Below are 25,972 nucleotides of genomic sequence, written 5' to 3' on the forward strand. Positions count from 1 at the left end.
AGGTGAGGTTTCATAATTATACATAATTAAGATTCCTGTAAGCAGAGATGAAACGGCGCATTAAAACAGCATTTACTTCTTTATCACAGATATCTTTGAGGACCTTCTGTTTGGCCACCCTAGACGGGCGGCTGGTGTCTCCGGACACAGAAGTGTGCGAGTCAGGGATGTGGTTGCAGTGTGTTCCTGCTCCTGACGGCAGTCCCAGCTGGGATTGGAGGGTCAGAGACGGAAAACTGGAGCTGCAAGAATATGATGAACATTCTGATACCTGCTCAACAGTGGCACTCTAGCAAAAGTGACCATTACAAACAAACAGAACTGAGTTTTATACATCTTATTCCATTATTTTTGAGTTTTATGATACCCACTTCATTTGTCATTGTAGTAACTTGTGCTTAATTGAATTTAAATTCTCTCAGTTTACTAAGCTTTTCAAATTGTACAATAATTTTGATGCAATTGTAAATTTGTTGTGTTGATAGTTTTGTTAGGAAGACAACACGGTTTAATTTAAATGCTATACATAATATACACTGTATAAATACTTTTATATAAAATCCATAAATATATTTTGTGCATGAAAACAAACGCTCATTTCAATGCTATGCAATGTAAACTAAGGCGTGTACAGGTCGCTACAATAAATCGGAAGGTGCTACTTCCTCATTTCCCAAATCCAACCGGATCTGTTGATCATTCTGATTGGACCTCACTCGTAGAAGGCGGGATTATGTATTGTTCTCCTAATCTGATTGGGCCGTTGTTTTTTGATGGGCGGGGCTTGTCAAGCCGGTGCGTTGAGTTGCGATATACGCCATTTTGCACAGTGACAGCGGTGCGGTAAAGCAGTGGAGACAGAAAGCTCAAGAAGTCCCGGTTTAGAGGTGATTTTATTTCTCTGCCTTCATGATAAACATTCTCACTCGTTGACTATTACGTTAAGATAGTTAGTCATTTATTAAGCCGTTTTCAAATGACAAAATCCGTAATTTGACGTGCCAGCTGGCTATGTAGCTAGTCGGCTAATGTGCTAAAGATGATTGGTTCATAAAATCACTTTGTTTGAGAAAAACACAGCCTTACATTTCTCAAATAATATGTATTGGTGCTTAAAATGGTCTGTAAAGCATCTTAAAAAATTGTTCGTGGTCAATAGTGTAGACAAAGCTAGCTATCCTGACAGAAGTATATGCCAATTAAAATTTATTTTGAAAATTATTATATTAACGTTAATCTTACTTTTATGTCGTATAGTAATTTAATTAAACTTTGGATTAAATGTGAATGCCCTGCCGGTCTGATAGTATTTGTCCATTTTATTATTATTATTATTATTTAGTTATTTAACAGACGCTTTTATCCAAAGCGACTTACAAATGAAGACAACAGAAGCAATCAATTTTAGTATTAAAACTAAAAACAAATCCAAAACTAAAACTTTATAAATACTACCTATACCCATATTAAAAATAAAGAAATTAAATAAAAATGACAAATGCATACAACAAAATTTCCAAACTTAACATTTAAGTTAAATAAAAAAAGCTAAAAACAATTCAGAATATTAAAGAACAAAAGGTATGAGTATAATAATGATTCTAACATAACACCAAAAAAAAAAAAAACATGTATATGTACAACCACACACACACATGCATACATAAATACATACACATGTATAAATTCTATATATAATTTCATTTCCATTTAGTTTGTTGAAGTATTAAATAAAACTAAAACTTAATAAAAGACCTATACAGACATAATAAATTCAGACATTAACTAAAATTAAAATAGATAAATACTAATCACGACAGTATAGTTTATCAGTAATCCTAAGAAATAACACTACCAAACACACATGCTAAAAACAACAACTTGCTTACACACAGTAAGAAATGGTTAAAAAAAGTGAAACAAGTAGTAGAAAAGAGGAGAAATAAAAAGTGATGCTTATATCCTTTGCCGGTGTCCCAGCCCGGTGGAGTCGATGGTCTTTACACACTTCAGTCTTCACACGACAGCTGCCGCGGTAAACTAAGCTTTTTATACCCATCTAACAAAAAACGAATTGAATTTAGCTGAACACACTTTCCTTATTTTTTCACAACAAATGACAAGATACGTGAGACAGAACGAGACCACACAGACATTAGACGTTTATTTACTAAAACACTAAATGTGCATTATATTTTATAATAAACAGACATTTAAATGAAATAAAATTTATTTGAAGGGCCTATCCCAGTATCAAAGACAGATAATGATGGAGTTTGTCCTTGTATATAAGAAAAAAAAAGTTCTAATATCAGACCATTTTATTCTTCCCGTGAACTTTTATGAAAATGTATGACTTTGTATATTTAAAGACGTTGCATTGTCATTACAGAGTCTTGTTTTCTAACCCAGCATTAAATGGGACTTTTGAATTAAAGTCAATGCACTGACATGCATGTAATTTATGCATCTTGTGTGCTGTATAACCTCTTTTTTTATTGCTAATATGTGTTTAACTCTTATTTTTGCAGTGTAAAGCATGGGGAATGTCTTTGCGAACCTGTTTAAGGGTTTGTTTGGGAAGAAGGAGATGAGAATTCTCATGGTTGGTCTTGATGCCGCCGGTAAAACCACCATCCTGTACAAACTCAAGCTGGGTGAAATAGTTACCACCATTCCCACTATTGGTACGGCTGAAGGCGTTATTTGTTTTTGTCTGTGTATGCTGTATCTTGAAATCACATTCAAACACTTTGTCAATCTGACTATCTCACGGTTTGACCTTGACTTGTGCATCACGGTGCACAAAAGCCTTTTGTTCAGACCATCTGCTGTGCTTTGCTGTATGTGTGTTGAATTTGTGTCTGTAATGCCCGAGCTTTAAAGTTATTTTCACTTGTGTCCTTTGTGTGCTGCAGGTTTTAATGTAGAGACGGTAGAGTATAAGAATATCAGTTTCACAGTTTGGGATGTTGGTGGCCAAGACAAAATCAGACCACTTTGGAGGCACTACTTCCAGAACACTCAAGGTATGGACAATCAGGATGAATATTTTGCAGTGTAAACGGATTCATAGAAATTTGCCTGAGAATGTTATAGGAGTACTGTTCATGTTTAATGATTTCCCTGATATTCCTGGTGCCAGGTCTTATCTTCGTAGTGGATAGTAATGACAGGGAACGAGTTAATGAAGCCAGAGAGGAGTTGACGAGAATGTTAGCAGAAGACGAGTTGCGTGACGCTGTCCTTCTCGTTTTTGCAAACAAACAGGTGAGCATCACTTATCTGTGGTATCTTTCTAATATTAAATGCAAATAATAAAAGTAACTGAGATAGATTGACTTATTAGCTTTAAATTGGAGAAGAAAATGTTTCCCATACCCACTTGTTTACATCAAAAGCAGTGTGTGCAATCAAACTCTACAGTATTTTGGCATACATTTAATTGGTTTTTGACAGATGCCAACATGGGTAGGTTGCATGACATTCTCATCTTAAAAAAACCATGAAGGAAAAATGACTCGGACAACATTAAACGCAGGTTAACCCTCAGAGATCCAGAGTTGCAGAATTGCATAAATAAAGTAATACTTGACTTTGACTAAATATGGGTAAAACTACATAACAGTAGCTGACATTCTGAAGTTTTGGTGGGAGAAAATGCCTATCATGCTAAAGTCAGCCAGCTGACACTATTCTGAACACTTTTGGAACAAGTTTATCTATTTACAAAGTAAATGTATATACATTTTTCTATATGTCAAGAGATGGGGAAAAGGCTTAAATGCCAGGAAATATTAAACATGCATAAATGTGCGACCAGTGTTTGGGCTGTGCCTTAAGTGTCAAACTTTTACATTTTGTTTATTTCAATTTATATATATATATATATTAGTGCTGTCAAACGATTAATCGCAATTTTATCACATCCAAAATAAAAGTTTTTGTTTACATAATATATGTGTGTGTGCTGTGTATATTTATTATTTTATATAAATACACACACACACGTATACATTTAAGAAAAAATTTTTGTTTATATATTAAATATATTTATATATGATATAAATGATATGAATATAATCATGTAAATACTAGGGGTGACCCCGAATAGTCGACGATTCAATGCTTTGATGGGAGGAGCCTGATTCGACTCCCAATCTCACAGTCGAATATTCGCAGGGTGTTATGATCATGCCATTTTGGCTATATGGGGGTGCTCAAATATCTGATTTCACATAGAACTACTGGTTTTCTCCAAATAAGTTAATATACAGCCTATTATGATAATGCTGTAAATGTGAAAAGAAAGAAGCTTTAAATAAATATTTGAATGTGCGTGAATAAATCCAACCACCCCTATAGATTTAAGTTTCACTTTCCATGCGTGACCGACAGAAGCAAATTGGTGGCATGGATTTAAAAATTTAGCAAGACTCAAACTGACACAGGCAGAGTTAAAGACTGGATTTGTTTCGATCAGGTAGGGTACAAGTGATTTCAAATAATTTCAGCTGGTTTATATATATATCGTGTATATATTATTTATCTCGTATAAGGTGCATTTTGTTGAGTTACACTGCAGTATAGCACTTCATTGTAGTACTACTGTGATTAACGTTATCTCTCAGGACAAACAACAATGCAGAATATTAATGACTATGACTGGGACTGTCATATACACATAACATTATAATAAGAACACTATTATAATAAAACGCTGTGAATTTTTAGAGTTTAGTTGCTGTGTTTCTGCACGTTGTTGCATGAAGAACGCGTCCACAAAAGGAGTTCATTCAGAGCCGTGCAGACACTTTCATTCATTCGAGGCATTTTGTTGTATAAATAACGAAGCGTATTCTATATGAGATAAATGAGTTAAATCCATTGATTAAAAACCTGCCATCATATGCTTCAATCTACTGGTCATCTTCAGTGCACGCAGCTCAAAGCAGAAATGCAGAACATTAATCTAACTTACTGTCATATACGTAATGTTATAATGAGAGCACTATTGTAAAAAATGTTGTGAATTCTTAGGGTTTCGCTGACGTTAATGTTAACTATCTTTTAATCAAAACATAAAACTATATTTACCGTTTGTATCTGCGAGGTGTCCGTTAGGCTATTTTCCGTGTATTAACGTCAGTATTTGTGACGGTCTGACTAGACTTTTGGAATTTTGTATTTTGCCCCGCCCCCAAACATATGATTCGACTATCAGTCGCCTATCGGCAAGATTCAAAAATCCCGATTCGACTATGAAAATCCTTAGTTGGGGACACCCCTAATAAATACATGTCAATATTTTTTAAATGTATGCTGTATGTGTGTGTATTTATATATACATATTAAATATACACAATACACGCATATATATATTATGTAAACAAACTTTTGTTTTGGATGCGATTTAATCGTTTGACAGCACTTCAAAAAATATTGGTGAATTTTTGCAACCCTTTTTTTTTTTATAATAAAATGGCTTCCTAACAACATTCTTAAGGGTGGAAAAAAAATACATAATGAACTATTAATGCTTGGGTTTCCGAGGTTTGTGATAGTGAGATTGTGAATGCCATTTCACGATGATTTTCCGCGACTGATGCGCATGTTGTCTGACTGGCTCTAAATCTCTGCGATTTGATTTGTCTCTTGTTCATCACAGGACCTTCCCAATGCCATGAACGCAGCTGAGATCACAGACAAACTGGGCCTTCACGCCCTCCGTCATCGTAACTGGTACATCCAGGCCACCTGCGCCACCAGCGGAGACGGGCTCTACGAGGGGCTGGACTGGCTCTCCAATCAGCTAAAAAATCAGAAATGAGCTCGTCTACCGCCTCCAAATCTGTGTGTGTGTTGTCGTACGAATGGGTAGGTGTGCGTGATTTGTGCGTGTGTCTGAGAGAGCGAGACACACACAGCAACAGTACTGACCCAGACTTTGACTGAACTCAGTATCCCATGTTCCCCTCTTTTGTTTAGGTTTGGGCATTGCTGATTCAGACTGTTTAGGTGTGCATGTGTGCATAGTTTATCTTTATTATGCACGTTAGCAAGAATGTATAGTTTCTGTGTGTTCATGAGTGTATGAAGGCTTCTCTGTCTGTTTGCTTGGTTTGGGAATGACCCTGGCGTGCCTTTTATACACACATCTCCTCTTATCGTTCCACTTCACAAACTAATACGACTCGTTTTTTTTTTTTTTTTGCTCCATACTGCACCACGCGTGGTTTTCACATGGCAAAGAAAGAACCAAGGTTGTCATAATGTACCTGCAATAACCTAGTATTCCAGTATTACAGGCCTGCTGAATATACAACCCGTACACTCTCCATATAGCGTTTTAAATTGAGATTAAAAACCTGCCCTGTATCTTTAGGTAAAACTGTGTTGTAACCTGTATCAGGTCAGGATCGATTCGCTCAGATTCCCCCCAAAGCACCACTATCCTTGATTGTTCTTTTGAGTCATTTGAAAATCAGGCTGTTTTATTTTCGGCTCTTCAGCTCCATGTTTTAATTTGAGTCCGAATGTGGGTAGTGGAGTCGTGGGCAGATCTCTGGTTTCCTACTGTACACTACCTGTTTCCAGCCGCCACACAGACCCCAAGCACAATCACAGACTGCTGAACATTCCCTCTACCACCAAATTGTTGGATTTGATTTGAATTAAAATCATCATATATTACATGTTTCTTTGTTCATTTCCTGTGTCCTGGAGAATCTTGTGGGTTTTAAAAATGGAAGGATTCCAAAGTCCAGAGTTGAGATTAATCCAGTGTTCTTACAGTAATTTTTCCCAAAGATTATTTTGGATCAAAATAAAACTAGCTTCAGTCAGCTTTGGGTCTCATATGTATATATTTAGGAATTGTTTTATTCTGCAGCAAAAAAAAAAAGTTTGGTTTGGAAACATTAATGATTTTAAATGAAGTATCTTCTGCTCAAGACTGTTTATTTGATTAAACAATATAGTAAAAATAGTAATATTTGTGAAAAATTACCATTTTAATAGCTGATTTCTATTTGAATATTTAAAATTGAATTGATTACTGTGATCAAAGCTGAATTTTCAGCAATATTACTCCAGTCTTTAGTGTCACATGATCCTTCAGAAATCATTCTAATATGCTAATTCACTGCTCAAGTAATATTTCTTATTATTATAAATGTTAAAACTAATTATTGAGGAAAATGTGCCATGTTTTCTCCAAAATACTTAAACCTGCATGTGTTAATGCAATTAGTAAAGCTGTACTCTGTATTATCCACAAATAGCTATAATAACTTTATTTTGCTGGGAAATATATGATGGTAAATGTTCATAAAGGAAAAGAATAACAGATGCGTTCCCCCTTAATCTGGTAAACCTGTGATTGAGATATGTATATGAGAAAAAAGGTAAGAATTTATTTTGTAATTCAAAGTAAATTTCCTTTATAGCAGGTGAAATAAATTTGATATCGAAACTAATGTGTTCATTAATATAGCTGACTACAAATTATCGGTGACTTTTTCTCAAAATTGTAGCTGAAAGTGTGTTAGATCTTGAAAATTGTTTTGCAGCATTCACATATTAGTTTGTCAAAATAAGCAGGAAATATGACTAGTTATTGCTCAATTGTTGAACTTCCCTATGACTTGCCACATTTACCTCTAATGTGGGGCAAGGTGTGTCATTGGACATTTATTTTAATTTTTGTGAGGTCACATTTTAATGGCCCCATGTTATAGATGTTTTGTTTTAACTTCAGTTGGCAACAGACATGCTTAAATATAATTAGTATTAATTTGACCTAATTTCTTGTCTAATGGACAACTTAAAGGGATAGTTCTCTCCAAAATACACTGAAAAAAAATTATACTAATTTTGTTTTAGGTTTGTGGTTGCAAACAATTTATTTTAGCTACATTTAAATAAAAATATAATGTAGCTAAAATAAATTGATTTGATTTTTTGTAAATTCAATGAATCATTTTTTTCCCAGTGTAAATCTGTCCTAATTTAAAATCCTTCATGTCGTTCATAAAAAAAATAAAATAAAAAAAAAATGTTTTTGTTCATACAAATGTCAACGTTGGAACGGCATGAGGGTGAGGGAACTGTTTGGGGTGAACTGTCTCTTTAAAAAGTTTTAACACAGTTGAAGCTCGAATATATGACCTATGAGCAGTATGTTACGTATGAGTAGAAGCACATGGGCTGTTGTAGAAAAACCAGCATGAATTCGTCAGCTACGTGTCTGTAAGCTGTAGGCGTGAACCTCGCTGCGCTTCCTGCGAGTAGCATCTGCCTGCAAACCCGGAGGCTGCATTTTCAGGACCGCAGTCCTAGGACCGCATCTCTAGGACCCCAGGTTTTTAGTGACAACGCCACCTACCGATTAGAGGACCAGCGAAGATGGATGACAATCAGAGTCTGAGTATCAAATGTGAACAGTCAGCCTGTATAATGTTACCCCACAATACATGTTATGAGTACATCTCTTCATTTTGACAGTGGTTGAGACATATGACATTTTAATAGTCAGACATAACAGAGAGGCCATCATAATAATTGACTGTTAGATTGTGTCATTTACTGTGTACTGTACTCTATATGAAGTGCATACCAATATAATGTATTGTGCATGTTTCTGCCCTTTCGAACCCTACTGTATATTATACCTTGTGCTATATTTCAATTAACAATTTTCTATTGATAGGCCATTATATATGCTTCAGAATTAGTCTCTGCAGGATGCTGAGCAGGCCTTCCTCTCTGGTCCTGATTATAATCACAGGTAAGAGTAGAAAATGGAATTGTTTTTACACAATGTCCAATGTATCCTTTTTTTAAGCGTTAACAGTATTTCTGTTAACCTAGTAGTGCTTATGTTCTCCATTTACTATTTCAGTGAAGTGGAAGAATTTAATAGCGTGATAGAGAAACAATTGAGAAAAGAGGTGGTAGATAGCGCTGCTGCATACATCACAATGTGTGCTTTAAACATTTAAAGGTCAGGAAAAGTCATGTCAATAATATATTTCTATTCAGATTTCTTGCATCTCTCTCTATTATTTATTTTTCTCAGTTCAGATGGGCTTTATTGACATGAATGTTTCAAGAGCCTTTGTTCCCACAACATCAACATATTTATTTTCCAAATCTTTTGAACATTATGCAATAATATTATTATGAACATTAATTGGTATGAAGATTGATATAATTATTTTGTATCGTATATGTCTGTGCGATTCTTTTAAATATGGAATTTAAAATTAGAGAGTATAACATGTTCAACTAAATGTTCCTTATTTCATTCACTTCTCTCTCTTAGGAGTCCGTGAAGACGTCCATGAAGTTCTTTCTATGTGGTTCACGTCATTAACAAATTAGTTTTTGTGTGTGTTCAAGTTCAATTTTATAAAATATACACAATCTTGAATCTACCCCCAGAGTCATCCTTGTGTCTTCCCTCTGTACTTGAAAATGTGGTTGATCTAGTGACTGAAAACACTATACCACGATTCCTTGTTTATTTTACTTGAGTTATTATATTATGCAACTTAGACCCAATAATTACTCAACATTTCTAGGAACCAGGTTTAATTGCAATAAAGAAAGTAGTATTTGGGTGTAATAAAACTTTATACAACTCTAATGTAGTTAAAACTGGGTGTTAATACTGCCTTGATGGCACTTTTTTCGGTCCTCCAAAACAAGGGTCCTAGAAATGCAGTCCTGAAAGTGTGGCCTCCGGTACTGCAGACGGATAGTATTGCTTCCTGCACCTGGGCATTGATGAGCTCCGCCCACGCGTGAGGTGTTTCAAACGAAACTCGGCTGAAGTAAAGAGGATGTTACTCATGCCGGCTGGACTGGATGAAACACTCCACAAACGCTCAAACTTCAGCTTGTCACCATATATCGATACCAGACAGCAACAACAACTGGACTGTTTACATGCAGGTGAGCTCTATAGGCTACATTTATATAGGCATACACCATTTTAAACAGCATGACTTAAATTAAAGGCTATTACTAGAACAGAAACTGAACTGTCAGAGACTTTTCATGATCTAAATGGACCCTGAGCTGTTCATACACCGTGTCAAGGAATAGCCTATGTTTTGTTTCATGAGTTTCAACTACACACCTGCTATAATATGCTTCACAAAACAACTGGTACAACAATACTTTGATATGCCATATAGCCTTGAATGATAGGGTTAATTCAGGTCAAAAACTATCATTTCAGTGTCAAACTGTCCTCCAAATTACGCATTTCACTCGCTAATGGTGTTTAATATACTTTTTAGTTAGTAAAATTGGCATAAATGTCTGTTTATGAGCATCATCTGTACATCTAGGATAGTGATTCCCAAATCTGCCTTGTTAAACTTATAAAAAGCATAAAATGGGTAAAATTATTAAATGTGTTCAATGTCATTATTTTAAAGAAACAAATGTAAAACAATAGTGCGTGCAAGCTTTATAATTATGTGTAGGCTTAGATGTCTCGTTACATGATTATATGTGCCAATTGGTCCTTTTTTAATTAATATTAGTGACTAAGTGCTGAATAATATCCAGCATGACGTATTAAGGGATAGTTCACTCAAAAATGGAAATTACCCCATGATTTACAAATACAATCAGAGTTGTATTAAAAATATATCCTGGCTCTTCTAAGCTTTATAATGGCAGTGAATAGGGGTTGAGATTTTGAAGCCCAAAAAATCATCCATCCATCATAAAAAATTGTCCACACAGCTCTAGGGAGTTAAAGGGATAGTTAACCCAAAAATGAAAATTCTATCATTAATTACTCACCCTCATGTCGTTCCAAACCCGTAAGACCTCTGTTCATCTTCGGAACACAAATGAAGGTATTTTTGATGGAATCTGAGAGCTCTCTGACCCTTGAACACACGGCTTGGTGAAGTTGAACACAAGGCATGTTTTCAACGTCATCACGTTGGATCTGGATCAGCGCTTGCGTTATGTACCGTCATGAACGCGCGCGTCCACAAGAGAAACAGTAGAGATGAAAATGTGGAATAAAATCATTATTTTTGTTTTCTTTGCGCAAAAAGTATTCTCATGGCTTCGTAAAATTACAGTTGACAGACTGATGTCATATGGACTACTTTGTCGATCATCTTGGTACTTTTCTGGACCTTGATCGTGTAAGGACTCTTGCTGTCTATGGCAGGGTCAGAGAGCTCTCAGATTCCATCAAAAATAACTTAATTTGTGTTCCGGAGATGAACGGAGGTATTACGGGTTTGGATCGACATGAGGGTGAGTAATTAATGACAGAATTTTCATTTTTGGGTGAACTATCCCTTTAATAAAAGCCTTCTAAAAAAATGCATATTTAAAAGTTTTGTTTACTGCAAAGGAACACCAGACTCCTCTTGGCTTATGTTGAAATCCTCGTTTTGTACTTCGATTTCGTGACCGGTGTCACTTCTCACAGGAGCTTAACGCTAAGCCTATGTCCTACGCCAGGGGTCACCAGACACGGTCCTGGAGGGCCGGTGTCCTGCAGAGTTTAGCTCCAACCCTAATCAAACACACCTGAAGCAGCTAATCAATGTCTTGGGTATACTTGAAACTTCCAGGGAGGTGTTGAGGCAAGTTGGAGCTAAACTCTGCAGGACACCGGCCCTCCAGGATCAAGTTTGGTGACCCCTGTCCTACGCCATCTGCTGGAACGCCACTCTCTCATGAACGCAAGTACGATAGTTAGCGGAAGGCAGAGATTAAATATGGATATGTTTCTTACACAGTCGATTCACTTCAGAAGGCTTTATTAACCCCGTTGGAGCTGTGTGGAGCACTTTTTATGGATGCACTTTTTGGGGCTTCAAAGTCTCAACCACCATTCACTGCCATTATAAAGCTTAGAAGAGCCAGGACATTTTTTTAAATAACTCCGATTGTATTCATCTGAAAGAAGTCATAAACACCTAGGATGACTTGGTGGGTGAGTAAATCATGGGGTAATTTTCGTTTTAGGGTGAGCCATTTCTTTAATAGCAACCTAAGAAAAAAAAAAAAAGTTGGGTAAAACTGTATTGTTTGTTTCAGTAACGTTAGACTTAACAGCTGTTTTATTAAATATGAAAAATATTACCCTATTTAAGTTTGCATGTACTTTTAATTGATAAAAGGCAGTTGTTCTCCTCATTTGTTGATGCTATATAATACTACACTTCTTTTTAAACATCGGTGATGAAACAACATCAAAGCAGAACAAACACAAGCGTATCGTGGCAGAAGATGAAGCGACAGGTGCTCAACTGCTTGCACTTTCATTTCTCCAACCTGTTTGCGTGCCTCTTTGACTGTTATAACGTTTGATTTGGGTGTTGTGCTGAAGTTTAACCTGCAGTCTCTCTGAGCTGGTCGTTTCTTGATGCACGTGTAAAAGAAACCCACGAATGCATTTTCTCTTTGAGCATGAAAATGTGGTCTGTGTGGTTTACCCTCTTTGTTATTTGATGCAAGTAGAGCCCGCAGCCTTGTACAGGGACAATAGAGCTTTATTTGCAGAGAGTGACATAACCTTTTTAATTTGACAGGTGCAAGATAGTGTTTAAGTGCGTTAGGTACGGGAAAGAAAGGAACTGTGTTATTTGTTTGTGTAGTTTCATAAATATTAGAAAGTATGATTAGTTGATTGCTTTTCAACCCGAGAGCACTTTGTGTGTTTAGCAGACAGACTTGCTGAAAAGTGTTGACATGCATTTGTTTATCATTTGCTGTGTGTTTGTTGGTTTGAGTTTTACTGCCAGCTTCCTGGTTCACAAGTTCTCCGTTTGTGCAATCAGACACAGTCAACATATCAGTGTCTAGTCAACAGTTCTGTTTCCTTTAGCAACAGCGAATGAAAGATTAATAACAAAAGGTGTGACCGAAAGCCTGATTTGGCACACGTCATTGTTTTCTTTTTGTTCTTGGCTGAAAGTCAGGTTCTGTCATGTTGAGTAAAATCTATTTTTGGGAAGGGAAACTTTGTTAGTACTTAGGAAAACAAATTTTGAGTATTGTTGCGACACGTGTATGGTGTAGAGTAGCAAATAGTTTGGTATATGAGTCACACCTGGAAGTCGTCAAAAATTTTTTTACGTCTGACTTTTCCAAACGGAGCTTTCGTCTCGTGTCTCTTGGCAGTGATGGAGGTGAAAAGCTGCAGGTCAGAGGAGGAAGTGTTTAGGAGGTCGATGATGGAGACCGTGTCCAGAGGAGATTCAGTTTCTGTGAACTGTTCTCCAGCTTCCCAAAACATTCAGATGTCAACACCTCGATCGATCCCTCTAACCATCAGAAACACCCACAGGTAACTCACGGCACTTGGTGCTTATTGTATTATTTGACTGTGGTTGAAAATTTGCTTAAAATACAAACTGGCCTGCAATGCAAAAAAGCTAGCAATGCTATAATTCTTTTACATTAATTAACTTATATTTTGCATTCATAGTTTTATTTCATGAAATATTTAATTTAATTTTATATATTGTATAAATAAACGGCTTTCAACAGTTCCAAGTTGTTTAAAAATGTAGTTGTTTTTTAATTTATATTTTATATGCATAATTGTATTTCTTGAAAGTCTAAAGTTTATTGTGTAAACAACTTCAAACAGTTCCAAGTTGAATTTTAAGATGTTTAAGATGTTATTTATATTTATAATAATAATAATTATTATTATTATTATTTATATTTGACGATGTTATTTATATTAAATATTTTTTTCATTCAGTATACATTTAATTAAATTTTTTATTTTATTTTAAACAATAGCAATATTGTATAAACGGCTTCAGACAGTTGCAAGTTGAGTTTAAATGATTAAAATTTTTATTTTATCTTTGTCTGTCTTATTGTTGGTCTTATTGGGATTGTTTATATATATGCATGTTCTAAATTTTTTTTAGTGTTCATTATTTGATCAATTTTAGCAAATGTTCATCAAATCCTGCCTCATGTTTATTCTTGTTAAATATCCTGTTTCAGTCAGAAATATGTCAGATTACAGAAACAAAATGTGTTAATGTTCTTTACTTCTTCTTTGTCCTCGTCTTGTGATGTTAGCATTCCAGCTAAAAGGGAGTTTCGAGCTTCATCTGCACCTTTGATTCCCAATCCGTTTCCAGAACTCTGCAGCCCGACTCACTCCCCGGTGCTGACCGGATCTCTCGGCGGGAGGGATTCTGCCTCCAACAGCAGCACACACGTAAGCGTGTCTAGATGGTTTAAGCTTTGACACAAATGACAGACAGTTGCCTGTGGTGCAGTGAATTCTCAGTAGTTATAATAGGTGACAGACGCCATAACACGGCATCCTCAGGGGAAAAACAAGCGTGCATGTACACAAACACATCACAGGGTGTTCAGTTCATAAACTTGTCTATAAAAATACACAAGCACATTCTTTGGCACTCAGAAAAGTTCATGACCTTAAACAAACAAAACAAGCATGAAAAGTCTCATGCATTTGCGTGCATCTTAGTTTCTGAATGATTTACGATCAGATTTTTGTGTGTTTTTGTAGGTGCTTCGGGTTTATGGGGACGCCACACACAGTCGGACTGTTTTTGTGACGTCTGGGACGACGGCGCATGATGTCTGTAAAATGTTAGCGCAGAACGCACACTGTACGGACGAGGAAAGCTGGGCTCTCATTGAACATCATTCTGCTTTACGCCTGGGTAAGACTGTTATTGCACTAAAATGACCTAATGCAATCGCTGATACACTTATAATACTCTCCGGTGAGTTACATCTTCCATAATGTAACTTATTAATACAAATACTTTCATAATGTGATGTAAAATCGCATACTTTACCTACAAAGGAAGTCTGATAGTAATATGGCTTGTATTGGAAAACAGTGGGTTGCTGCTTTGCATTCACTTTGTTGTTTGCATGTACTTGATTTTGCACTTCAAAACAAGTTACTATCTAGTGTTTTTGCTTTTGACAAATCGATAATATAATTGCACATTCATGCCTCATTGTTTGGACAAAATTCCAGCTCAAATGACACCTTGTCTGCGTGGAAATAATAAGACAAAAGCTGACATGTCTCATTGTGCTTTTATAATAAGTGATTCTTTGCTGAAAGAAATCAGGCACAGGGGTGTTGTAGAAAATGGTATTGAAATGAACACAACCAACGTGTTATACAGGCTTTTACAGTAGCTTTAGTTTTGCTTATGACAGGTGCTGGATTGCACAAACCTTTGGTTTTGAGGAATGACAGTTTAATTGGTAAAGTATTTAGCCAATTTTCTTTTTAAATAATTGTTTTACTAAACCTAGAGACATTTAATTTACTGTAGAATTTTTTTAATTTAAATTACTGTTAAATATAATTAAATTTAAATCATTTAAATAAATAAAATTAATTTTGTTTCTATTTTAGTAAATGTATTTTTAAATGAAAGTTTTATTAGATTTTTAATTGAATTAAATTTTTTAATTCAGTTTCAATTTAAATTAAACTAGATTGTTTTTAAATTTATTTAATTCAAAATTTTTATTTAATTCTAAATTAATTCTAAATTGTTTTTAATTGAAATAAACTTTAATAAATATGTAAGTAATTTTAACTTCAATTGTTTTAAATTGAAGTAAGACATTTATTGATTCATTTTAAAAATGAACCATATGTATCTTAATAAAAGCTTAAATCATGTCGTCCTTTTATGAACGATTTAGTTTAAAGACTGTAGGTAAGTGCTGTATGAGTTGGAGCATTTGCGTTCAAACTTTGCGTATTATTATTATTATTATTATTATTATTATTTTTTTATTTATTTATTTTTTTTTTTCAGAGCGCTGTCTGGAAGACCATGAGCTTGTGGTGAAGGTTCAGTCATCCTGGCCTGTAGAAAGCGGCACAAAGCTGATCTTCCGCAAAAACTACGCCAAGTACGAGTTCTTCAAAAAACCTGTGGTATGAAAACAGTTCATTATCAACTACTAATTTATCAGAATATATATATGTGTATGTGTATATATATATATATATATATATATATGTATATATGTATGTGTGTGTGTGTGTGTATATGTGTGTGTGTATTTGTTTAGATATGTTCACAATCCTTTTAACTTAAGTGTTACAACTAGCAAATGTAGACCTTTTTAATAATTGTTTTTTTTTTTTTCCCTATTATGCAGTTATTTTTCCCGGAGCACATGATCTCTGACAGCGCTGATGTCACTAAAGGCATAACATCATCAGAGCTGGTGCAGGTATGATGATATACAGCTTTTAAAAACACAAAAATGGCAGTTTTATTGTCTTCCTAACATTAGTCTGTCTTGTAGAATATGGTTAAGAGCGGCTCCTGTCCAGAGATTCAAGGCTTTCTCCATGTCAGAGAGGGTGGGAAAAAGTCCTGGAAGAAAGTCTATTTCGTTTTACGACGCTCTGGATTATACTGCTCCAACAAAGGACAATCAAAGGTGCCACACACAAAAACGCATTCATACACACTCACAACGTGCATATAGTGTGTGTATGTACACATAAGCATGCATATAAAATCTGGATGCGTATGTATGTTTGTAGGAACCTCGACACCTGCAGTTCGCTGGAGATCTAGAAGATCTGAATGTGTTCACGGTGTTCAATGGCCGTAAACGTTACGGGGCTCCGGGAGAGCATGTCTTCTGCATTAAGGTAGCCAATAGGAACAGAGTATCAGTGTTATTTTAGTAGTAATTTTATACCATTATAGTATTTATCAATGTTTTGAATTAATTAGCATTTTTATATTTTTTTTATTTATTTAAATTATTTAGTTTAAAAATTAGCTATTTAGCTTTTTTAGTTTTAGTGATATTTTTTTAACAACATCTTAAAATTTGTTTGTTTTTAATGTGATCTATTTTGTTATAATATTGCAGCAGCATCCATTAATCGCAAGTAACTTATGCTAAACCACAAAAAAAAAATATGTGGTGATAAATACATTTATCTATATAAATCTATATTATTTATAGTTATTTTGTCCTATTTATTAATGTTAATATCATTTATATATTTATTTCTGTTTGGCTGTAATTCATTTTTACCTTTATTTTAATATTTCAAGTTAAACTTATTTCAATTAGTTGTCAAGGCAATGTTCTGATTTTATATTAGATTGTATTTTAAATCAATATTTTATTAGTACTATATTTTAGTTTTAGCTGTATTTTGATTAACAACTATTTTTAATAGTTTGTTACAATTTTAGTGACAATTAACAAAAGCAATTTGTTGAAATTTTAAAAATGCAGTAGGTTTTCTTTTAGTGTTCGAGTTGGTCTATAATAATTATAATTTGCTTCACGTAACAGCAATAGAAGGGTATTTTCTCATGTAGACAGCTAAATGAATATGAATGTGTGTTTGTATATGTATGGTAGGCCTCAAAAGACAGGTTTCGCTGTCAGGATTTGAAGCTGATGTGTGCTGACAGTGAGCAGAGTCGTACGTGCTGGATCACAGCCTTTAGATTGTTTAAGGTACATGAACACACACACACAAACACACACGGACTCACTAAGAAAACTAGTTCCATCTGAAACTTGCAGTGTGTGTGTTTTAGCATGGGAAACAGCTCCAGTGTAATTACCAGCTCTCCCAGTCCAGCGCCAGACTTCACAAAGCATCACGACCTGACTCCAAGGTACAGAAAACATCTACAAAGCTTTAAAAATAAAGTCCATACGACTTGTGCTCTATATTCTGAAGTCACATGTTGGCTGTATGTGGGGGACAGACTGTAAATGTAAGTTATTCACTGAGTTTCTCACACGCTTGTCATCATCAGTATACAGACCGGGAGGAGTCGATGGTGGCCATGGATTTTTCAGGGAAGGACGGTGGTCGAGTGATCCAGAATCCACACGAGGCCCAGAATGCAGAGCAGGAGGAAGGACACAACTGGCGGGTGTGTGTTTGTATATGTGCTCAAGAGAAACTATGACATTAATTTTTAAACATTGTTCAGGTGTTTGGGTCCGTAAAATATTTTCATGTTTTTAAAAAGTCTCTTCTGCTCACCAAAGCTGCATTTATATAAATCAAAGCAGTAATATTTGAAATAATATTGCAGTTTAAAAAGAACAATGTTGTTAATAATAATAATAATTTAATACATTTTTTAAATACTTTATATATTTTTGTGGAAACTGATAAAAAAAAACAAAGTTCAGGACTGTTTGAACAGTTTAAAAGAACAGCATTTATTTGAAAAATATTTTGTAACATTATAAATGTCTTTTATTGTGATTTGAATATATATAAAATATGTATAAATGCATATAAAAATATATAAGTAAATATACATTTTTTACATTATAATAAAAAATGGAAATTAAATAAATTATTTATAAATTATTATTAATAAATGGTTATTAAAGCAATTTTTTGGTAAAAAAACAACCTCCAATCAAGTTGATAAAATAATTTCCTCAGCTGTGTAGATGTTTCTTTAATGGGGTGTTTTTGTGTTTCAGAAGAGAGAAGCGTTACGTCACAGTTTACCCACCAGCGGTCACGGGTCACAGCTGTCCGGTGAGTCTCGCGTCAACACTGACATCACATGTAGTGTAATCAACAAGAAAGAAGCTTTCATTGCTAAAAGCTTTCTATATATGTGTGTCCACAGCGGTTCATCGGGTTCAGCCGTGGTTCCATGGGGGCGTGTCTCGAACTGAAGCTCAAAGGCTATTGGAGGAGCAGGGTCAGGTGGATGGGTAAGAATCACCAGCATTTTTATTATCATATACGTTTGCAGTGTACATTACAGTTGTTTATATAGTTTTCTCCTGTCTGCAGGATGTTTTTGATCCGCGACAGTCAGCTTCACGCGCAGTGCTTTGTGTTGTCCTTGTGTTATGAACTGAAGAAGAAACACTACCTCATCATTCCCGTGAGTCTTTCTTTTTTATCATGAGTGTTTTACATCAGGCATTACATGAGACCACTTCATCTTGACCTCTCTTTCTCTCTGTAGTTAGAGCAAGAAGATAAACAGTACTACACTATGGACGATGGTGACACACTGTTCACAGATCTGCTGCAGTTGGTGGAGTTTCACCAGATCAACCGCGGCATCTTACCTGTGCGTCTCAAACACCCCTGCACTTGCATTGCACTCTAAAACTTCACTTTTGACCTCTTCCTCAAAACTAGGATCTAAATGACCCAGCACCAGTCTACGACCATTAAGGTTTTCATTTTACGACTCCCAGTGGATGTCAGGACATTCAGTTTTCCATAATCCAAAAAAGCCTATATTTCTGTACATAGTAATTCTATTTATATTTTATATAACTCTAGCACACTTTGGAGCTCTTTAATATTCTAAAAATACTCTTAATAGTTTATGGACAAGCTTCTATCCGGGAATGTTTCTACACAGTAAAGTGCACAATCATGTGGGAACGTCCTGCTATTCCTTCCGTCAACACTGGGTGGCGCACTGGTGCTTTGAGTGCTTTACTGTGCAGGAATTCTTCATTTATGCAATAGTCATGCAGGGATACATTAATGCATAACTGAAGTTGCAGAAGGAGGTGATTTCAATGTAGCAGATTTATTATTATTATTATTATTATTATTATTATTAATGTTTTTTTTTTTCAACACTGTCTAATTTATGGGTGTTTTTTCATGATACTGATGTTTAAGATAATTGAGACCAGTTTACGTTTGCTTTTATATTTTTATGTAGTTTACTCTATTTTATCATTGTTCAGTACTTGTTCTCGTTAACAGTTGTGCTTGGTTGTGTGTATGTAGTTTAATTCTGACCAAAGCCTCCAGTTGAAGTTAAGTAAATGGAATGTTTGTTGTTTTAGAAGTTTGAATCTCTCTGTGTATGTGTGTGTGTGTGTGTGTGTGTGTGCGCGCGCGCTTGTCGTTTTTATGCATTAAATTTTATTTGACTCCCAGCAGGATCATTTCTGGAGATGAACCTTCATTTTGTGTGTGTGTATTTTCTGTATGCTTCAGTTAACTTGACATCACAGTACATCAGTTGTCAGGTCTCCACTGTGTTGTTGCCATGGAGATTATTCCTTTAATATTCAGGGGAGGTCATCAGTCCAGGCAGTAGTCTATACTGTAGGGTATATATGCTGTGACTAATTTGCATGACTCACTTTGAATCTGATTATTGAATGAGATGGTAATTTATTCAGATGTAAGTGAGGTGATCACCTCATCATAGCTGTTGATAAATCAAACATTAATCCTGTATTATAAGGGTAAACAAAGGAGACTGTGATCACTCGCTGAGTCGGTGAAGGATGCTTCATTCATCCTGAATATAATAAATATCAATATAGTGTGAAATTGTAGAAAGGGAAGGAAGGTAGCTATATATAAGCAATGTATACACTACTATTATAATTTACTATGTGTAATTTAAATTTTACGCTATATAACAACCGAATTAGCAATTGTGTTTATAAATGTAGTTTATTCTATTATATTTAATTTCAATTAAAAAATCGAATTAAAGTAAATAAAGGAGACAAATAGCTTTGGATTTTTTGTTATGTATGTATATATATTTGTCGTGTCCATTCTAAGCATAGTCATTAAATAGTTCAGTGTTGTTTTGGCTTGTGACTTCTGTGTCCCTTTTTGTCTTCACCAGCTTGCCGTAGCTCCACCTTACCTACCGCAAACACTCAACCGATCAGTCACCCCTCTAAATTATTTATGAGGAATAATTAATTTAAGGCCAATGTCTCCAAACCTGCATATGAACAATGTCCCCAAACCTGCATAAAAGCTTCATCTCCACCTTTCCAATACACGCACATTAATCAAACACACATGAACACACTCAGACTGTACCTTACTGTGCTGTTTGCAAGGTGAAGCTCTGCTGGAACTAGGCCACAGAGACACAGAACAACACGAGGCTGCTCCAAATGGGTTCAGATCAGTTTCATTTGAGGAAGATCAGGAGTTCGATTCATTGTTGCAGTTAAATGTGCAAGTAATTCTGAGATCTTATAATTATCTTACCTTGCAAAATAAAGTAAGCTTTAACTGAAATGAAATTGTCCTTAGTTCTGATCTATAGCCACACACTGCACAATGCTTTGAGTTGCATTAAATTTACACACATTAGTTTTAAGGATAAAATGAAATGCATTTTGATGTTAGATTTCAATTAGCTTATCTCTTCTGAAGCTCAAATGACGCATGACTCTGAGAGTTTAGTGTGACAGAAGTGGATTGAATTTCAGCTTCTGTTTCAGTATGGCTGTCCTGTCCAAAGTGCCTTTGCTGATCAGTTCATTTGTACTTGATGACCAACATAATACAGCAAATCAAATTTAAGATGAGTTTATCAACATTTATTACAATAAAGCACTTTCATTTGCTTTTACATTCTGATTTGACTTAAAAAGTATTTAAGAATAAATATATTTTACATACAGTGATGGCCAAAAATGCCCTTCGTAAATATGATCAAAGAAGGCTGTGAAAATTAATCTGCATTTTTAATCCTTTTGATCTTTTATTAAAAAAATTCACAAAAATCTAACCTTTCATTGGATAATAAGAATTTAAAATGGGGGGAAATATCATTATGAAATCAATGTTTTTCTCTAATACACATTGGCCACAATTAACGGCACCCTTTTATTCAATACTTTTTGAAACCTCCATTTGTCAGTTTAACAGCTCTAAATGTTCTCGTATAATGCCTGATGAGGTTAGAGAACACCTGACAAGAGATCAGAGACCATTCCTTCATCCAGAATCACTCCAGACCCTTCAGATTCACAGCTCCATGTCGGTGCTTCTTCTCTTCAGTTCACCTCACTCATCTTCTACAGGGTTCAGGTCAGAGGACACTACCATCGAGGTCCCATTTGAAGTTCCAGTCGTGTCTGATAACTGAATATGCTGGAGTTTGTTTTTGGATGAGCTAGGAGAATTTTTCTTGAAACCCTCCCAAACAACATGTGGTGATGTAGGTGCTGTTTGACTTTTTTTTTAAAAAGACCCCGAGACTCAACTATTTTCTGCAATTCTCCAGCTGTGGTCCTTGGAGAGTCTTTAGCCCCTCAAACTCTCCTTCTCACCGTGCATTAGGACGATATAGACACATGTCCTCTTCCAGGCAGTTTCGTAACATTTTCTGTTGATTAGAAATTCTTAATTATTGCCCTGACGGTGGAAATGGGAATTTTCACTGCTCTAGCTCTTTTCTTAAAGCCACTTCACTAATTTGTGAAGCTCAATTATCTTTTAAGATAATATCTTGAAATATATTCTTTGGTTTTTCTCATTGTGATGGATGATTAAGGGAATTTGGGCTTTGTTTTCCCTCCTATTTATATTTCTGTGAAACAGGAAGCCATGGCTGGATAATTTCATGTTCATAATCACCCTGGAGTGCTCAAAATTGTGAATATGAACGGGAATATACTTCAGAGATATTTTACTCATAAGCATTTCTAGGGGTGCCAATAATTGTGTCCAATGTGTATTTAAGAAAAACATTTATTTCATAATGATATTACCCCCCATTTTAAATCCTTATTATCCAATGAAAGGTTATATTTTTGTCAATTTTTTAAATAAAAGATCAAAAGGATTAACAATGCAGATTATTTTTCACAATAATATTTTTGGCCATGACTGTATATGCATGCTACGTAAAATATAATTTAATATGATTTAATATTTATATAATATTAATAGTAAGTAAACATAAAAAGTATATAAATATATTAGGGCTGTCAACGTTAACGCATTTATGCCATCAAATCACGGTTTGGACAATTAAAATGACCAATTAAAACATGGATTAAATTGTATCACGGAATCATTAAACAAATTCTACTGTACGGGAGTGAAATTTGGGGACCAATAATACATTTAAAAAATTGGGATAAAACTTCAATAGAAAAACTACAACTAGAAATGATCAAAAACATTTTAGGGGTCCACAGAGGTACGACCAATGATGCCTACAGAGCTGAATTAGGCTTATACCCACTGAAGATTGAGATCCAGAAGAAATGTGTTCAGTTCTGGCATCACCTCCATCAATCTGATCCTGATTCAATCCGATATAAAGCCCTCCTCGCCAATGAATCTCATCCTCTAAACACACTCGCTCTTCAGCTAGTCCATAAAACCCAGCTCCTCGCTGACTACGGCTTCAACCCCAAAACCATTATTAAAGAAATTTACAAAAATATAAAACACACTCATGATGAATCTCTAAAAATACACCTTGACCTTCAAAATAAACTCCAATGCTACTCAACCCTAAACAGAACCACTAAATTTGCCAATTATTTATTGATTTTAAAGAAGACATTTAAAGAAAGACAAATCCTCTCCAAATACAGATGAAGTAACCATGATTTAGAAATAGAGAGAGGAAGACACGGACAAACATGGACAGAGCGAGAGCAGAGGATCTGTAGACACTGATCTACAGCAAATAGAGGGCGAGAAACACTTTCTGCTGATTTGTCCTAAATATCACAATGTGAGGGAAACATTTCTCCCCAGATTTGAAGCCCTGATCCCATCATTACTGTACTTAGTGATACTGAGAAAATGCCCTTCTTACTTGGAGAAGATGATAACACAGCAGCACTAGCTGCTAAATATGTATCAACCATTCACAATGTTAGATGTTAAACATGATTAACTTGAAACTGACTTACTTTATTTCATTTATTTAGATGGATTTTATTTATTATTATTCATGTTGTTGTGATATATATGTTAATGCTTTGGCAACATTGTGTTGCACAGTCATGCTAATAAAGCTGAATTGAATTGAGAGAGAGAGATGTATACCCATAAGTGATAAGGGTACAGGGAACCAGTGTTGGCATACAGTCACGGGAAAAATTACAGAGATGTGGGTTGAGGTTTTTTTGGGGCTACTTTTATAATGTACCGCGGCCACCCAAAGTGTATATATACCGGTGATCCCAAAAGGAAGTTATTACAAACACTCGATGGTGGTTTAAAGTGAGTTCTGAGTAAAAGTGTATTAATCTCATAAATTGTCTTATGTAGCATGATGCTAATGTTAGCTCTAATGCACCTGCAGAACATGCAGGTCCAATTCTTCTTCATAATGCATTTTGTCATAATACTTCATGTAAGGTCGCAAGAGTATTTATTTGGAAATACTTTTGATAATAGTTGGGTAAATGTATACTGGGATTGAAGCGATTTGGTTTGGTAAATGTTTTATTGCCAGCATAAAGGCTGATAATGGCTGAAACAAAAAGAATACCTATGTCTCATACCTGGCGGAGGTGTGAAAGTTTCTGTTTCCTTAAACTAGTTTGTCATGCTTTTCTTTATTTCAACACATTTACAATTAAATCCTAGTATTTTAAATTTGCGATTAATCGCGATTAATCACAGTCCATGACTGTGATAATCGATTGACAGCACTAAAATATATATATATATATATATTGTGTATGTATATTTACATCATATTTAATTTATATTATTAAATGTTTTATGATTTTAGAAAAAAATTAATATATTTTATATAAATATACTTTTTACACTTAGATTCCGTGGCATTTAATATTATTTCATTTTTGTATAGTGTCATTAGTTGATTAAAGAAATCACTGATTAACTGATAAATTAGAGAATATATTTATTTAAAGGAGTCATCGGATGCGACATGCACTTTTACAGGTTGTTTGAACATAAATGTGTTTTGGCAGTGTGTGTACACAACCACCCTATAATGATTTATTTTATTTTTTTATCTACTAAAATCATTACCCCTTTCTCAAATCAAGCAGTTCTCAGCTTCTTGTATGTATGATGTCACACTGACAGGCCCCTCCCACGATTGCTTTATTGACAGTAGCGTTTCAGCACAGACTGGACTGGTGTCTTACCTGTCATCAGTCTGCTGGAGCGGTTGTAGACAAGAATGTCTCCTAAGCGATTGAGGTGTTTTGTTGTTGGTTGTAATAATAAACATAGCAGTCGTCATTTACTCCCGACATCTGAGCCGCTGAAAACACAGTGGATTAGTTTGTTTGTTAAGGGAATGTGCCTCCGATCTGCCTAAATGCGTTTATGTTCGTGCAAATCATTCATGATCCCGCTTCACCTACAGAAGTGAGTATAAGGTTTTTTAATGAATCTTTGCAAATCGTCTTTCCTAATAACGTGCTATTTGGCAAGTTTCACGATGAATGTGGTTAAAGTTTACCTCTCAGAGTCGGAAGGGGCGGGGTCAGCAGAGCTCATTTGCATTTAAAGCGGTATGCAACAACACTGCTTGCTCTGAAAAGAGCTGTTTTTGACAGGGTAAAAAGGGTGTTGTTTTACACTACCATTGAGAAATTTGAACCAAAGTATGTTATAGATGTTTCATTAATACCCTAAAGAATCATATCAACTTGTGGAAAATGGGCATCTGATAACCACTTTAAATCTATTGATTAAAATAAATATATTTAGATTGTTTATTAGTTGGCTTATATTGAAATATTATTATTATAATTTTTTAAATAAATATATTTTACATCAATAATACTTTAATATATGCATTTGCTTAGAGTCTGCGTTTTATTAGTATGTAATTACGTTTTCAATGACAAATTTTTGTGCCGTGCACAAAAAAAATAAATTGATCATTATCTTTATTTCAATTCTCTCCTGGCTTAATTTTTCCCAAGCTGTATATGCAAATCAGCCTCTGTAGCTCATGTAGTGTTGCCATCCTGCAATTATCCCTCGTTTTGTCCCTCTTCAACCCTCCCTCCTTTCTCCCTCATGATGGTTCATTCCATGAACCTGCTGGGCCCCTGTGCAGAGTATCGGTTCACTGTACCTTTAAGAGGAGGAGGGGGGCTGCTGGTGGAGTGGGGGGGTTATATGAATATCAGATGAGCTCGATTTGTGCCATGCGGATTTGCACACACACACACA

General features: G+C 35.1%; 2 protein-coding genes across 2 annotated transcripts; both read left to right on the top strand.

Annotated features, from left to right (window-relative positions):
* The first annotated feature begins 802 nt into the window (after window positions 1-802).
* Window positions 803-7,475, top strand: LOC306863350 (ADP-ribosylation factor 1). Its single transcript, XM_079406627.1, has 5 exons — window positions 803-887; window positions 2,532-2,687; window positions 2,919-3,029; window positions 3,146-3,270; window positions 5,669-7,475. The coding sequence occupies exons 2-5, from the start codon at window positions 2,540-2,542 to the stop codon at window positions 5,828-5,830; spliced, it is 546 nt and encodes a 181-aa protein (XP_079262753.1). The 5' UTR covers window positions 803-887; window positions 2,532-2,539; the 3' UTR covers window positions 5,831-7,475.
* Window positions 7,476-13,133: 5,658 nt separating this feature from the next.
* Window positions 13,134-19,163, top strand: LOC306863344 (growth factor receptor-bound protein 10-like; the record flags this gene model as incomplete). The annotated part of the gene is made up of 14 exons (XM_079406616.1): window positions 13,134-13,336; window positions 14,092-14,233; window positions 14,552-14,708; window positions 15,837-15,958; window positions 16,186-16,260; window positions 16,336-16,473; window positions 16,580-16,690; window positions 17,422-17,520; window positions 17,604-17,684; window positions 17,829-17,948; window positions 18,517-18,574; window positions 18,669-18,756; window positions 18,839-18,932; window positions 19,017-19,163. Exons 1-14 carry the CDS (start codon window positions 13,173-13,175, stop codon window positions 19,161-19,163), a joined length of 1,596 nt encoding a protein of 531 aa, XP_079262742.1. The 5' UTR covers window positions 13,134-13,172.
* Window positions 19,164-25,972: the final 6,809 nt, after the last annotated feature.

This window comes from Barbus barbus (assembly GCF_936440315.1).
Source record: "Barbus barbus genome assembly, chromosome: 44".
In the NCBI taxonomy this organism is placed as follows: Eukaryota; Metazoa; Chordata; class Actinopteri; order Cypriniformes; family Cyprinidae; genus Barbus; species Barbus barbus.